General features: G+C 38.7%; 1 protein-coding gene across 15 annotated transcripts in view; it reads right to left on the bottom strand.

Annotated features, from left to right (window-relative positions):
- stxbp5l (syntaxin binding protein 5L) overlaps positions 1 to 15,036 on the bottom strand; it is a 123,079-nt gene extending 108,043 nt beyond the window's left edge. For all 15 annotated transcript variants that reach the window (XM_072397310.1, XM_072397309.1, XM_072397311.1 and 12 more), the window contains exon 1: positions 14,031 to 15,036. In XM_072397310.1, the coding sequence (XP_072253411.1) occupies positions 14,031 to 14,198 (168 nt within the window). In that variant the 5' untranslated portion in view covers positions 14,199 to 15,036. The remainder of the gene's footprint in view (positions 1 to 14,030) is intronic.
- Positions 15,037 to 15,945: the final 909 nt, after the last annotated feature.

Raw genomic sequence — 15,945 nt, 5'->3', positions numbered from 1 at the left:
TGTAAGAGCAAAAAAGAAAAAGAAGAATCATACCATTGTTATCACAGTGACTAAAGACGAGCATACAGCCCTTCACAGCTATGTCGTAGCTAGAGCGGCACATTAATGTGTGGCTGGATGACCTAAGATACAATTTAAAATATGTGATTTAGTGAGCTTAGTAGCAGACACAACAGCCTCCCTGTGATTGCTGGGATACATTTAATTTATTATTTTTTTTAATCTTTTTTTGGCGCTGATGGCCTATATCCAACATTGGGTAGACAGGAAATGGAGCAGAGAGAGTTGGGGAAGCCATGCAGGTAAGGGCCTTTGGCCAAGACTTGAACCTATGCCGGCCACGCTGAGAAACCACAGCCTACATGGGACATCTGACCTATATGGCATCCCATGCTTGGATATATTTACCTGCACAACAATATCACAGGAGAAGTGTTGCATGACTTGAGAGGCCACTTACAGTGTGCAGTGTAAAGCAGTATTATTGACAAGAGGTGAATAACACATGGTGAGAGTAGTATTTGTGATGACAACAAGGGACAGCACAAGAAAACAGAAATGATAGAGAGAATTGTGGTGTGTGTATTAGAGGTCTAAGCAATTATTTCGCTATTTTCTTAAATTTTTTATTTTTTTTATTTTCGTAAAATCAACAACTTAAACTGCCTCTTTGTAGACTACACAAAATGTGCCCAGTGTGAATTTGTTTATCACCTAAAATAAGCAGGGGCAAGACAGACCGGTTTTGGTTAATGATGATATTACTTGATATTCATTATATTTTCATTCTCAACTACAACAAATACACAGAAAGAGTTTTGGCCAGTAAACAGTTTTGCCTGCAGCTTGTTTACCTTTCTGAAATGACCACTGACTGAAAAAAAACCTTGCAACTAAAATTTAATTTACTGCAGTACATGATACTTTTTTATGACTACACCTTATACTTTGATAACCTTGATATGATATGCCTGATATGATGTCTGCGTCACATCAGCATGTCTCTAAAATATTGAAAAAACTTCAGGGCAAAGTCAAACATTTACAATGAAAACTAAAGGTCTAAACCAAAAAACAATGATTTGTTTAGGTTTTAATATTATTTTTTCCATCTTCCTATATTTCTGCAAATGTTATCAGTGCTTAATGCTATCATTGTTGATAAAGGCAACATTTTAAACTTGTTTAAAATAAAGTGTAATAACGAAAAGTTGTGTCATGTGGATTAGATCGCTGGTGCAGATATTAACCTATACCATTCAAAATTGATTATTGAATTGATTCAAAACTGAGATTTTTTGACACCAGTGATGCACAGCTCTAAACTAACTAACAAAGAAATATAAATTGGAAGAATTTTTTAATTAAAAACTAGATTGTTTGTGATGTGTCACTCTGTAATAGCTTCTTTTCCGACCAGACAACAATTTCCACTCTCGTAAGGAGTCTGTAACTGATATTGTCGAAACTTTACACAGTTTTGACAGTTAGAATGAAAGAAATATTACATTAATCCAGTTTAGGTAAAGTATATAAAAAAAAAATACTATAAAGTGTAACTGAAAACAGTAGCCAAGAATTTAATACTGAAATATTTTATGTTTTCGAATAATACCTCCATTTGAAGGCAACACACAAGACTGGTATTTCAAAATCAGATGGGAGTGCTTTAGTGTTGCCATGACAATACTGTATGCAAATCTGTGAGGGCAAATCGACCTTGAATTATAACAGCCCGCTGTCAGTTGAAACATCCAGCGTTGTTTTCTTTACAATCAAATAAGTGATGTCAGAGCAGGGAAGAGTCCTTCATTCGCACACCTGACGAGCAACTGGAAACATTGGCACGAGTTTGAGGACATTCCAGTTATAAAAGACAGACACCACTTAAAAGCTGTTGGATTTAAATGATAGCAGTTACGAGTAGTGGGTAAATATTGTGCTGAAACTATTAAAAAAAAGACAGTTATAGAGACATTAGAAATGAGAAGCTAAATGTGGAACTGAAAGTGTGTTAATCAAAGCATACAATACATTCTTGCTTTACTGTATGAACTCATTATACACAGTTTGCCTTTGTATGTACTACGTGCTGCCTTTGTGCATACATAATGTTCGTCTGCATCACCCAGGTGTTTTAGCACCTGTCCCCTCAAGCGACATGTGAGGATGAGAGACAGCAGTGCAGACAGAAGCAGATCTGCCTATTTATATCACAACCAGCCATTGCTATTGACTTGACTTTACAGAGTCAGAGAACCCATCAAATAGATAGATACACATTGCTTTCCCCACCAGCGTTTGAAGGGAGATATTTTGAGGTTGCTCAAAAATTCTTTTGATCTTGCTGGGAGCTACCCAAAATAAAGAGGATGCATAACAAAACGTGGATAGGAGAGAAGACGTCTGGGAGGAGGAGTGGAACAGAAGATCAAGGATGTACGAGTGTGGGAAATAAGAGCTGAAAAATACAGTAACTATAAACCCAACCTGATTCCTTTAGTTTAATATAAGGAACACAACTTGCTTTTTTCTGGTCAAGAATACATTTTATTGTTTTGTCTTTGAATTGAAAAACAATCATCAGTTTGTGTAAAATGCTTATGAATGTACTTCTCTTTAACAGCCTGAATCAGACTGTTGCATCCTTTTGATTACACTCCTTATTTATAATACTATAACTAGCTATATCAACAACTGCTCTCTTTGAACCTGCAGCAGGTTACAACAGGCTGACTCTAAAGTCTGTCCTAAACTATATATTTGGTTCTAAAGACTTTCAGACTTTCTGACTCAAAGAAAAAGCACTTCAGCAACATGAGAAAGATATAAACTGATTATCTTTATCAGTTCTACTGCAATTAGAGTCAGTGGATGTGAATAAAAACACCCAGCTAAAATAACTCCACCATGAGATACAAAGAAAAACATCTAAACTATTTAATCGATGGGGGATTTAAATTACTGTGGAAATTATTGTCTGGTCTCCAGACTGAGCGTTAAACCCCTACTTCAAATTTGCGGTACGCGGAAGTAGGCAAGCTTGATATTAAACATTATCCTCAGTTTCACTCTGTCTTTTGCCATGAATAAAGACTTTCAGAGTAGGATCTCGCATCATCCTGAAAGTGAAATGATGAAGGAACTTTTATTCATCACTGAGACTGAGGCTGATCTAATCAGTACCTCTTCAGTGCTGTGTGGTTCATGAATGCACAACTATGCACACACAGAGCAGCCTACAAATGTGGAGGTGTGAGAGGTCTGAAAACCAATGAATGAACCTGGATAGGATTCCATCTCTGCTGATTGTAGTGAGCTCGTTTATATTAGAGCTGTAGCTCACACTCATTTCACACAAAGATGAATGGCTGAAGGCATTGTATATAAACTTAACCAGCTGCACCCCCTATGTTCTAATTATGAGCACTTTGTTGCTTGTTAAATGAAAAACTTGATGATGTCCTCTTTGATACAAAAATCCTCATCGAGTTGTACTGGCGACCCATCCAGCAGGTCTTTGCCTTTCAGCTAATGGCAACCCTGAATTGGATTAAATGAGTAGGTGGTTATGGGTTTTGTTTAAGGGTATAAACAAATTGCCTATATGCTTGTTGTCATTGGAGAAAGTGTTACTATGGACCAATCATGCTCTCATTCTTGTTTTCTGTTGGAAATTCTCTTTACGTCCTTGTGAGTCTGGGACAATGATTGGCATGAAACCACATGACCTTACTCACTGTAGTAAAAGCTAGAACAACCTGCTCAGAAAAGACATAAGCATGTTCACAGCTGGAGCATCTCCTTACAGCAAGATATCTTTGAAGAGGATATAGGAGGCAGGCGTCACAAGATCATCAGGACACCCCAACACTGTATCACCACAGAGCAAGTGGCCGTCCACCGTGTTTAAGTTTAAGAAATCATGCATCATATATTTAAAAAATTCCCTTTTGAAAAATGTTGACAAACTTTATGAAATATCCCTGACATGATTTGGTCAAAATTTGAAAAAGAGAATCTATTTTTTTTCTTTTTCATATTTTCTATTTTCCTTGCAATTTGTTTTATGTCTTGGAGTGAACGACTCCATATCACCCTCTTTTTCTTCAATGAAATTTGTCTTTATTACAATTTGTCCAACAGCTCTGAGCTACAATACATAATTGCATACAAACTGCAATAAATTCAAACTTTGGAGGTTATCAGGTTATCTTTGTGAGAACAAACAATATCAAGCCTGACAGCTTATACATGGACAAACAGCAAACCAAGCACACTCACCTTAACAACAGACAAATACTGTATTGGCAGTGATCTTGTCTACTACATTTCCCCTTGTCTACAGATGCGGGTCATCTGTTGCATTGGTGCAGGTTGTAAAAACAAAGCACCAGAAATAGTAAGGCTGAAACACGTAGGCGGGCTCGTAGCTTTTTAACCTGTTGAAAAAAATCTGTCATCCACCGTCACATATAGACTGCATTTGCTTCAATGTTGCTAAATTAATTTGTGTTTTGATTAAAATTCTAGCAGTTAAGAGCTGCAGCTGACTTCTTTTAACCGAAGTTTATGTTACTGATGATGGTGGGTGGTGCATTCATTGAAACATAGCAAATCAGAATTTCCCATGTTAATGTAAAACATGAAACAAGGTACCAGCAGAGCATTATTAGCCCATTTCTTTCTCAAGTCAACTACTTGCTAAGAACAAAGTAAAAAGCAAGGTATTGCTAATGTAGACAGGATGAGATAAAGATAAGAAGACCGATTGACAATATTCGTGAACCTGCCTACTCTAAATGTGTAACTGGCAAAACATGTAGGCTAATAGAAAATATCACAGTGCTGTGTTGTTGGTTTTTTTTCTGTATCTTCCTGAGTAAAGAAAATGTAGCCTTGTGTTATCCTCAAGCAACCAAAAATCTGCTAAACATACAGCTGTAAGAAAGCATCTGAAATTAACTTTCAATATGAAAACCACACTTACTTGGATTACACCAATACAATTTATTTGGGCTTTATTGTATTATATAAAAAAAAGAAATATCTCCTTGTCTGTCTGTTTTTCTTGGCCTGTCTCATCAACCACTCATCCGATCTTCTACTTCAGTTTTGACATTTTTATCTGAGGGGTTGCAGTGTTCATTTTGAAGAGATTCTTATTAGGATACTCTCTTTTTGCAGATAAACATGATGGACAGCCCAGATAACATGCCTGTGCCAACGGGAATATGCACCAATAACCAAATCGATTTCTCTATTATCCTATTTATTCTTCTTGTATTTCAATATGTGGAATTGCTTTTTGTTATCTAAACACTTTTTAAACCTCTTTTTTGCTGGGCATTACATTGTTAAATTGTTATTCGCTCACTTACTCACAAGGAAATTCTGCTCTGCTACATGTAGCATACAGTTGCTTCTTGTCTGACAGTATTTAACATCATTCTTTTGCTTTTGACCCCTTCATGTTAAGCACTTATCACTTCACATGAGAGCGTGGGCTTGACAGCAACAAATATATAATTTATTTTATGCGTTGCAAAGCAATGTGTGGGGAGCAGCTTTGTGTCATGCTTTCATGCGTCCAGTGGGGTCAGAAAGCAGTCATGTGTGGTTGTACTGTGTACGTTCTTTAACCTTACAGGCACAGAAACATAGCTGTCAGTGCATCATTAATGACATCAAATTGTGGATCTTGGTATGGGACACTAGTATTTCACCATGCCACTTCCTGGTTAACTGAAAATAACCCCCCTTTGTACACAGTTAGTTTTCAGCATCTCCCTGACGATATAAATTGGTAAACTGTCTGAGGAGCTGGCTTTGTACATTTATGAATTGTTAAACCCTTTGCACTGCAGTTATGTAACTTTATGCTCATGCAGTTAGTAGTTTAGCATGGTGGCTACATTGCATGTTAACTGAAACAGCTCTGGCTTCCACATTCCACATACAGACCATGCAAAGAAATATCAAATAACCTTAAGTGAGGTTTGTCACTTCAAGTAATAGTGAGTAATGGATGGATGGATGGATCTATTGGCACAAGAAATGTGTGACAAAAATGGACTACTGAGTCCAGCAAGCCTTCCATGAGCTGTCAATACTGACATATGATTCTTGGTCATAGTGGGTTTAAGATGACTTCCACTATCTCCCTTTTCCTCATACTTGAGTATTGATGTAGCCATGGAAACAAAGGATTTGTGCCTTAGAAAAACAAAAGTCCTTTGGAAGGACGTAGGAAGACAGCCATATTATCACCATAACACACATGTAGAAGAAGGATACTGTTCAGAGGGTGACAATCAAAGAGGAAGTGCTTGAATGAATTAGAAGTGTTGCCAGGTTTGCATATTTTGAGTCACTTTAAGCTTGTTTTGTCACAAATTGCTTGGGAGTAAAACCATTTGGGGGTTGAAGTTAATTTCTTGGGCTTGTTGCTCTAGTAGCGTTGTCTATTTAGGTTTACTTCATGTAAGCATTTGGCCAGTCTAAAGAAGCATACATGGTTTCTGTAGCAGCGTCTATCATAACCCCATCTTTTCGCCCCTTGTCATCTCCCAGTACTCATAGGTGACGGTCAGTCAGTGAGACAAATCCAAACAGTGCTCATGAAGAACTCTCTTCACCTGCTTTATTAAAAATGTTGAGGATTTAGTGGCCAAAATGCAGATAAAGTATAGTAAAAAGTTGGTAAGAAGATTGGATTTGGTCACAAACTGAGATGCATTTTAAATACCGTGCAGCTGATTGCACGCAGATTTAAAACATATTACATGCATGCACATCATATAGTAAGATCTGGTTGATTCTGACTGCTTCAACATTTGACAACACCTGATAGTGTTTTGACAGTAGCCTACAGGAGGTGGTTGCTATTGCCAACTTGTTCACCAGTTACTGCTCATTGTTTCAAAGCGCTGCTTTAGGAGCAGAGCAATCCAATGCACACTAAAAGATAAAAAAGGAACTTCATGTTGGGGTAAAGCTTTGCTGTGATTTCTTTTTCATACTTTAATCTCAACTCGACTGTCCTGCACTAGAATATTGCATCTGTACCTGTAGCACAACACAGTGCACCGAAGGAGCAAGAAATGTGTGACAAAAATGGACTACTGATGTTTCTCTACAAGCAAACCCATAATAGATGGACTTAAATTTTGAGGGGATGGCAGCGTATGGTGGAAAATTGTTTTTTAATAGTTTCTTATTTTTTCAAGACAGCTGTCCTATTGTCAAGCACTGAATGCAGCAAGTCTTTCATCAGCTGTCAAAACGGATATAAGATTCTAGGTCACTGTGAATTTAATTTAATTTAACTGTGAATTTGAGTCCTATCATCCCTGTTTCCCGCATACGTGACTATTAATGTAGCCATAGAAACAAAACAATTGTGACTTAGAAAAATAAGCAAAAGATTCATTGAGGATGGGCCTTTCAGCAAAGGGTGGGACTTCTACCATAGATGGATTTTTGCAGCCATCTGCACTGTTCACACATTCAGTGGCAAAATCTTGCACAAGAAAGCTTAGTTGGATTCTCTTTGTTTTGTGTATTTGTTTTTCCAGTAGGAAATTGCATTGGGTCATTCCAAGTGGGGGCGCAATTATGTAAAACTTAAGTGAACCGAAGGTCTGTTTAGAAAGCTTTCTTGATTATGTTTACACAGCATGAGGTGAGGTAGGGAGTCTGCTATCACTGAAGGGACAAAGCATTTGAAAGCCCACACAAGAGCATGTGACAGCTATGTCGTATTTGCTATCATGCTGTCACACAAACAACATGCAGAGATTGGCACAGTAGTTCATGTCTTCATACAGGTTGACACAGATATTTATCACAAGTGTTATGCAAATGCAAACTGCTTGTGTTATGTGTTTCAAAGGTTTTTCCTATCATTTCTGTTGAACAGAACACAATACAGATCTTATGCTTTACTTGCATATGGTTTACAGAACATCCCTCCCACATATTGCTTTTTCCCCCCATACTCTCATCTCAGCCTGACATCAACTCCTCCTTAATTGATCCCGCACTGTGGCTTCTGACAGGCAGCCGACACATGGTAATGTGAGACTAGCTGGAAGCCAACCCACTGAGTCATCACACCCATCGAGAGCTTGTGGGGTCGCTGGGGAGGGGGTGAGTTGATGTCATCCTTACATGACAATGTAGCGTGCTGTCGGAGGAAGGAGACATAGGAAAGGGGAAGCTCAAGCTCACAACCTCTGAACTTGGAACATGAGCGCAATAAACACAAGCTGAACAATAATGCCCTCCTCTGCAAAACACCCACCGATTCATTACACTATTTTCTGAATGGTTTATTAATAATGGAGTTGACAGATTCAGATGTGCTCAGGTACATTTTGGTTTAATTATTTTTCATTATTATTATTAGTGTTTACTTACCCACAAATGCTTAGAACTAGGGTGGTTGGAAATTTTGGGGGAGGGCGCTAATTATGGACCTTTGCGGACCAGAGTTTGACCCATTAATGGTTAGGGTTACGCATTAAAAGTACATCGTATGCATTAATCACTGTACATGGTAATGTCTACAAGCTGCAAAACATGGGGTATTATAATGGCCTTCACATCTTTATATGCATGAGTCGCAAATCCAGGCATATCACGTAAATAACTCCCTAGGGATACATTATAATCTCACAATTTACAGCCATGGATTGTGAAGCAACTACGTTTTGGGCATGTTGACAAATGTCTGTATACCACAACCTCTGGTGAGACTGGATTGCTATTGAAGTCAAATTTTACTCATCAACCCAACTGTGGTGATAAAAAAAGGTTAACTTTAAATAGAAGAGAATCATTTAAAATAAATCCTGTAATTTTGACTACGTTCTTAAAATCAGGTGCCAGTCCAATGCGTAGATTGTGTTGTAGGATATATAAAATGTCTGGGGATCACCAAAGTTAAGGAGCATCATCCTCTGAGGATCACAGACAATGGTGAAGAACTTTTCCTTTCAATCGTTCTGCATGCAGCATAAAATGTCAATGCTTATGGACTGTAGTACACTAAGAATGAGCATTTCTCACCTGAACAGCAGGCTGTAGAATACAGCACAGAAGAACCAAAACACTTTTGTTAAACTAATCATATCCTCACATCCTATCAAACATCTCATTTTAAATGCAATTGGTGTTATGGGTCCCCACACATCCCCTTTTGAAATTCATCATTTATTAAATCAGATTAGAGACATGAATGGGGTCAAGATGTCCTAGCAAGCTCTAGATTTGAAAAAAAATCAAATCCTAAGTGTGCCACTAACATTTTCTCCACATCTGGGGTCAAAAAATAACTTCAACTTACAAATTCTGTTTATATCATAAGAATGAAGATGGTATCTCTATGAAGCAAAGGGGAAAATAAAGAAATGTTCCTGTAGCATCACATTTAACTATTGCATCTGTTATAATGTCAGGAGTTTGCGTTCAGATATGTCCAGCTGTCTTGAGCTAGTTTCCTGGTAATACTCCTAAAAAAATAATTAGTAAAGACCCAATCTTTCAGTTTAATGTCTGCTAGCAGAGATCACAGTATTTGACAGCTCTTTTTATGGTAAAAGTTTGTTTAGACGCCCTACAGGATTGAGGAAATCTGGTAAAGGGAAAACTAATCTGTAGTGCCTTCTGATTCTGAATTAGATTTAATCCTTCCCTTCCTTTTCCTGACTTTAGTTGCCGAAGCCCAATCACAGACAGGACTGTAAATGTGAGTCGAGCACTTATCACACCTGCCACCTACCCCAACCACATCCTGCAGACCCAAATCATGTCGTAAATGGCGTACTTCACTCAACAACCCCCTCATTTGCTTCCTGATTGAACGTATTAGCCCCAATGTGTTTTCTCTGATTTTCATTCCCTGATCACGTGCCTATTGGTAACAACACTTTGCTTCCTGTGCACACAAACACGTGCATGTTCAGCCTATGCGATTGTTCAGGTATGTTAATGTAGTCATAGATCATTCCTAAACAATGCTCTCAAATGCTTGTCTGGATGAAGATCTTTTTTTTTTTTCAAGAAGCTGTCCAGGGTACATGCAGAGAACGTCAAAAGCAAAAATATAACTAAATTATATTCTTAACAAAACACACTGGCTGTGATTTAAATTTAAAAAAAAACTTTGATAACAGTCATATTGGCAATATCCTCTAACAACACCACGAAAAATCATTACACACAACCTCTATGCATGGCTGCAGCTATTTATATTCTCTGTTCCCACATTTAAAAAAATATTTAACTCAAAGCAAATTTGAAATAAGTATACATTTTAAAGAAAACCATCTTATTTCAAATCCATATTGTGATTAAACAATTTGCAAATCATTGCATTCTCTTTTCATGAACGTTTACCCAACGTTTTTGGAGATGACGTTGCACATTCAGGTGTGTACTCATCTGTCAAAACAAGTTTTATTTCTCATACCAGTGCACTCGCATCCATGATTAAAAGTACATCCAGACATCCAAATTACTAGGTTAACAGTCATATTCTCCATGGTGAAATGACTAGGGAAACCATCACTTTTCATTTATTAGAATTCTACAGGCAGTACTCCACTTTAGAGAGGTGATGGGGTAAAATAGAAGTGACACATGCAATATGAATGAAGTCATTTTAGAAAGAACACTTCAGCAAATGTAAATGGCAGTCATTAAAACAAACCCTGTCGATCCAAATTATGGCAAAAAGCTTCTACTTTCAGATACTTTTTTACTATGAATTACTGACACTGTTTTGTGGGTGGATGAAATTGGCTCTGGAGGCTGCACTGTATTTAGGGAATATAATTTTAATTAAATTTCAGCTGCTTGGTGAGGAGTGAAAACAATTTCAGCTTTGCGCTCAAACAAACTTTGTGCGCCTTCTCTTTTCAGAAGCACTTCACCATGATGATCTTTTGAGACTGCAAAGGACAAGAACACCTGAGTAAGAAGTGAAGATAAGAACTGGAGCTATGAAGCAATGCCCTTGTTGAGCAGCAGTGTTTGCGATATACCGTGTGCATGGAACTGCCGCTTCTCTGTCATTGAAGGGAGTCAAGAAAAACATTTCTCTTTGTGACAATACTTGCAGAATCAGCTTGTAACATACACACAAGGCAGAAGGGGTTCATATTTCAAGCTCGTTACATCAAATCCTGATAGTGTAGCATCAGCATGTGGAACCAGAGAACAAGATTTGTCTGTACTAGCCCACTCGCTAGGCTTGAGGGTTGCATACATTCCTGTAAATAACACTTTTATCAAGAAGTCATTCCTCTGCCTCAATTTCAAAATGTTTGACATCCTGCCATTTTTGACCCAAGTTTCAGGCTTTCATTTTTTCTTTTACAAAAATTACAATTGCACACTGCTTCACACGTTTGCGTCTTCCCTGTGCTTTTGGGAAATCATAGGGAATTTACCCATATTACCAACCAAAACATCTGTTGTCAAAGGGAAATCTTTCTTTCTGTTATATCTAAGCTTTGACAGCTGCATCCACGATTTACCATTGGTTGATACAAATTTTTGATTTCTTGTATTATTTCAAACTACAATGACTTTTTATTCTTATACTGTAAATACAATTTAGCCCATTTAATCCAGTTACTCTTCAATGCAATGCAGTTCAGTTCAGTGTTTCTCTCCGTTTCCACGTTCCATCACTAATACAATGTAAACTCATCTGGTCTCTCAGTGAGATTTCACCCAGAGCTAGTTTAAGCACATCCCTTATAATCACCCTATTGTACTTCCTTATAATAACTGTGTAAAAACACATTGTGCATACTGTGCATAAAAATACATAAAAATAATGTATAATAATAACTGAGTTGTTGCATCTTCCCACACCGAACACTGGGGACAGAAGTCATGACTAACTTTAAGAAGTTTGCCAAAAACTCCCACACACACTGCACTAGCTAGCAGTTGTATCCCCCTCAGAAAGTGAAGATCCTATCTAAAAATATTAGGGGTAATGAATGAAAGGGTAAATTTAGCCATCTGCAATGGATCTCCCTCACAGTATCTGTTTAAGATAAGGCTAAATATATTCTGCATTATGGGTGACCATGAGGTTTACATATTTAAATGTCCAATTTGGGTTCAAACAATGAAACATTAATGTTTCTTAGCTTTGTCAAAAAAATGGGTTGTGATGAAAAATAAATGCTCAACTTAAATGGAAACAAAACAGTTACGTGCTCATATCAAGGTCTAATTATGTCATTCTTAAAACATCTGTGTGTGCACATCGTCACGACATCCTGCCGGCATGACATGTGGAATCAGAATCGTCATTAGATGATGACAGAAGCAAAAATCAAGGCTGGCCTCTTTTCTTTCTTTCTTACTAATATTTTATTCATTTATTTTTTTGCACACTCATTCTTCAGTCCTTAAAATATTGACCCACTTTAGAATCCAGATACATTTAATAGTTTAAAGTTTAGTTTGATGTTTAGTTTTATCATTTCTATTGTTATAGAGGCCAGAAATGCCTCTGCATTTTTAAAGAATAATTACATCTGATGGATATACTGTAAAGTCACAAAGATGATACCAGTCACACTTACAACCCTTGTCAGTGTGTGAAGACCAATGACAGATGTAAGTATTGCAGCTATTCCTCCACCTTTCTCTGTGGTTGTCTCTCATACCCTTTGAAACACACACACATGCACACACATACACAGAGAGATATAAATACCGATATTCAACCTGCACCTGTGCAGACTCATAAAAACACAGCAGAAATGTCATGGACTGGAGGACATATTTTTGCTTTAACTGTTTTCTCATGAGAAGTTCAATTAATCCACCCATGCACTGAGCCTCTCACTGGGGAGTAGCAGCTTCCTGCATGGGACTAGGCATCCATACTGTTCTTTTCTAGCAATTTCTGCTGCTTGCTATAGGGTGCTGCAGCATCTTCCTCAGCTTGTGAATCAACCTCCTTGCTCACTCCAACCCACTCCCTCCCTGACCAGTCTTACTTTGCCCAGTAATAATATAGCTCTGCAAAACAACCCCCTTTCTATCTGCTGCTCAATTAATTATTCACAGCCACATCCACAATTTACCCCCGTTTCTTTAAGGGTAAAGAATACACGCAGCAAAATGCATTTAGAAAAGGGGCTGCAATGGGCGGCAGTAGCAGCTATAAATACCCCCTCCCCTCCATTCAGCACCCCTCCCTCATTCTCTCCCTCCTTCCCAGTGAAAAGCGCATCAGCTAGGACAGCACTGCAGGACCTCTCCGCTGGCTTGATATGCATTTTTTCCTTTTTTTTTTTTTTAATTCAAGGGAGGGACACCAGTTATGTCATCGCTTTACCATTCGCGCCCGCTTGCTGATGCAATGGGCATGCTGCTTTTTATTGACTTCCTTTGTACACTGTTTGCAGCACATGTGTGTGAGCAACTGCAATCTATACAGCATGCTGGTATCGGTATACACATAAACTGTATTGCATATACTGATGGGAACTGGAGAGGACCAAAAACTGGACGCAAACCCTAACACGTATGTCAGCTTCACCAGCTGTGCACGCAGGTTTCCACCAGCGGCATAGCTTCATACAGCCGCTTAGCAGGGCATGTTGAGGGGCTGCAATGGAGCAACTGTAATCATTTGTCCAAAAAATAAATAAATAGACAAAAAGTCTAATAAGAACAAGAGCTCCTCTGTTTTGTAATGAATTACTTCGTCTCTCAAGAGCGTTGGAAACTAGGTGCTTTCCGTTATGCTGAACTTCCAACGCCACCAGCAGCAGAACTCAAAACTAATTCAACTTTTACGGCCCTAGTTCCATATTAGTGATGTCTTAATGAGCACCTGAAAACATCGTTCCCTCTACAAAAACTGCAAACAAATGTAGAAAGGATATGGGAAAGCAAGAGTCTAGGATGTGAGTGTTTTTATTGTTTGTAGATATGAATCAATTGTCCAATATTGCAGGCCTACAACTAAATACATCTCTCCGTCTACCCACCTTACAAAGCTGAAAGTTTTCCGATAGTAGCGTTTCCTGTATGTCGATATCCTTGGGAGTTGGCACCGCGGTGGGAGTCCCGGCAGCGCTACCGCACGATGGGGATCCTAAAGTCACTCCTGGAGAGGAGGTGGTCAAGCCATCCAACACCTTCCGAAACTTCTTCATTTTTCAATTGTTCTGTTTATAGGTTTTGGTTCGGGGAAGAGAGGAGAAAGACAAGCCTGCTTTCTTTGTTTCAGTATCCACTCCAACTCGTTTAGGTGGCTGAAGAAAGAGAGCGTCGCTTCCTGTAGCAGTAGCAGGGTTTACAGAAAAAAGACCCCCTCTTTCTCTTTGGTGCAATTTAAAAAGTCAGAGAGGCACCTCATCTTGAGCTCTGGCTGGTGCCCTCGTGAACTAATATGCGTCTGATCCACTCTGATTTGAGAATTTCAGCCAACGTTGCAGATGCAGGTCGCCTATCTCATATCAGAGCATGCACCAACGGCTACGGAAACTACTCAACTTCATCTTCCGCCTGCATCCTAAAGTAACATCCACTCCCGAGCTTGGGTAAAAATCCAACACCTCAACATAGTCAGGGGATGGAACCACGACGTTTACGCAAACATATCAGACAGAAGTGAACAGATGAGAAAAAAAAGAAGAAAAACTTTGGCAGGTCAATCCACTTTCTCTCCCACTCTCCTAAAAAAACACTTTCACGACACCGTGGTTGCCAGCAAGAGGAGCAAAATGAGGAACCAACAGCCAGCAGACGCAGAGGCAATGCAGCTGAAGGAGGTTGGACTCCTCAGTCAGGCCACAAAACGAAACAACTCAAGCATCGAGAAGAAGGAGGGAGGAAAACGGTGGCGTGCGTTCGAGGTGTCAACTCGGGGTTAATTTATGCATCGATGTGAGTCGGTTCTTAATGTGATCCAGTTGTGTTTGAGCGTCGCCTCCTTGTAGTCCACATAGAAGTGACGGGAGCTGTCCGCGGTGCTGAAAACCCGTAACCAACCAGCCCCGCGCCCCGCCCCCTCTCTCCGTTTCTTCTCCCGCCTTCTCGTCAGCGACTGGTTACAAGGCTCTAAATCAAGAAAAAGGCATGATGAAGGTACAGAAACAAACGGCAACACAATAACGGAGTAATTCTCCTTAAGAAAAAATAGAAAACCCACCCATCACTAATTCTCCCACATATTCGCTAAGTAGAGAAATTAATTTGTAACTGTAGAGAGGCCTAAAAGGACAAGAGAGCACTGCAACATTCTGAGCAGAATGTTATGATTGTGAAAGCGTGCTGTGAGTGTTTCTTTTTTTTCATCTGCACTGTTCACCCAATGTGTCCAGAAGTCTTCATCAGTATGAAAAAATCTGAACTATTCACTCAAACAATAAGCAGGATGCCATTTACTATCTAATTTTTAACTTACAAAGCATTGTATCCATAGGAGGTCTGAATTTAACACAGCTTTATTTAGCAAAACTATAACAAGATTTAGCCTAATAACCACGGATTCTGCAAGAATTCAAAGAGTCACATTTATGTGTTAAAACACATTGAACTTTAGAGACCATGCATTTTTTTTTCTTTGCAAAGCAGTTTGGTCTTATTTACTTTTCACAAATGAATTTGCTCTCTTGTGTTTCTCTCTTTAGTTTGTTTCTGAGGACCAGAGGTACAGTGTCAAGTTAGAAGGTATTTGCAAAAGAGAGAAGTCTAAATTGGGGTGCATTTCCCAGGTCTGTTCCATCACAGATAAGGTGGCATACTTATTCTTCCTCACAATGATGTCACCAACACAGAGAACATAGTTTATTAATAAACATTTAAAGGGGTAAAGCTTATGTTTTTAGATGACACTGAGGCAGTGACATGTCTACTCTAGAGACATGTCACTTCCTCAAACATGTGTGTGCTCATTGA

Source organism: Leuresthes tenuis, unplaced genomic scaffold, assembly GCF_036924035.1.
Source record: "Leuresthes tenuis unplaced genomic scaffold, fLeuTen1.0.hap1 SCAF_12, whole genome shotgun sequence".
Classification (NCBI taxonomy): Eukaryota; Metazoa; Chordata; class Actinopteri; order Atheriniformes; family Atherinopsidae; genus Leuresthes; species Leuresthes tenuis.
The sequence above is the reverse complement of the archived record's forward strand: the minus strand, read 5'-3'. Positions and strand labels throughout refer to the sequence as shown.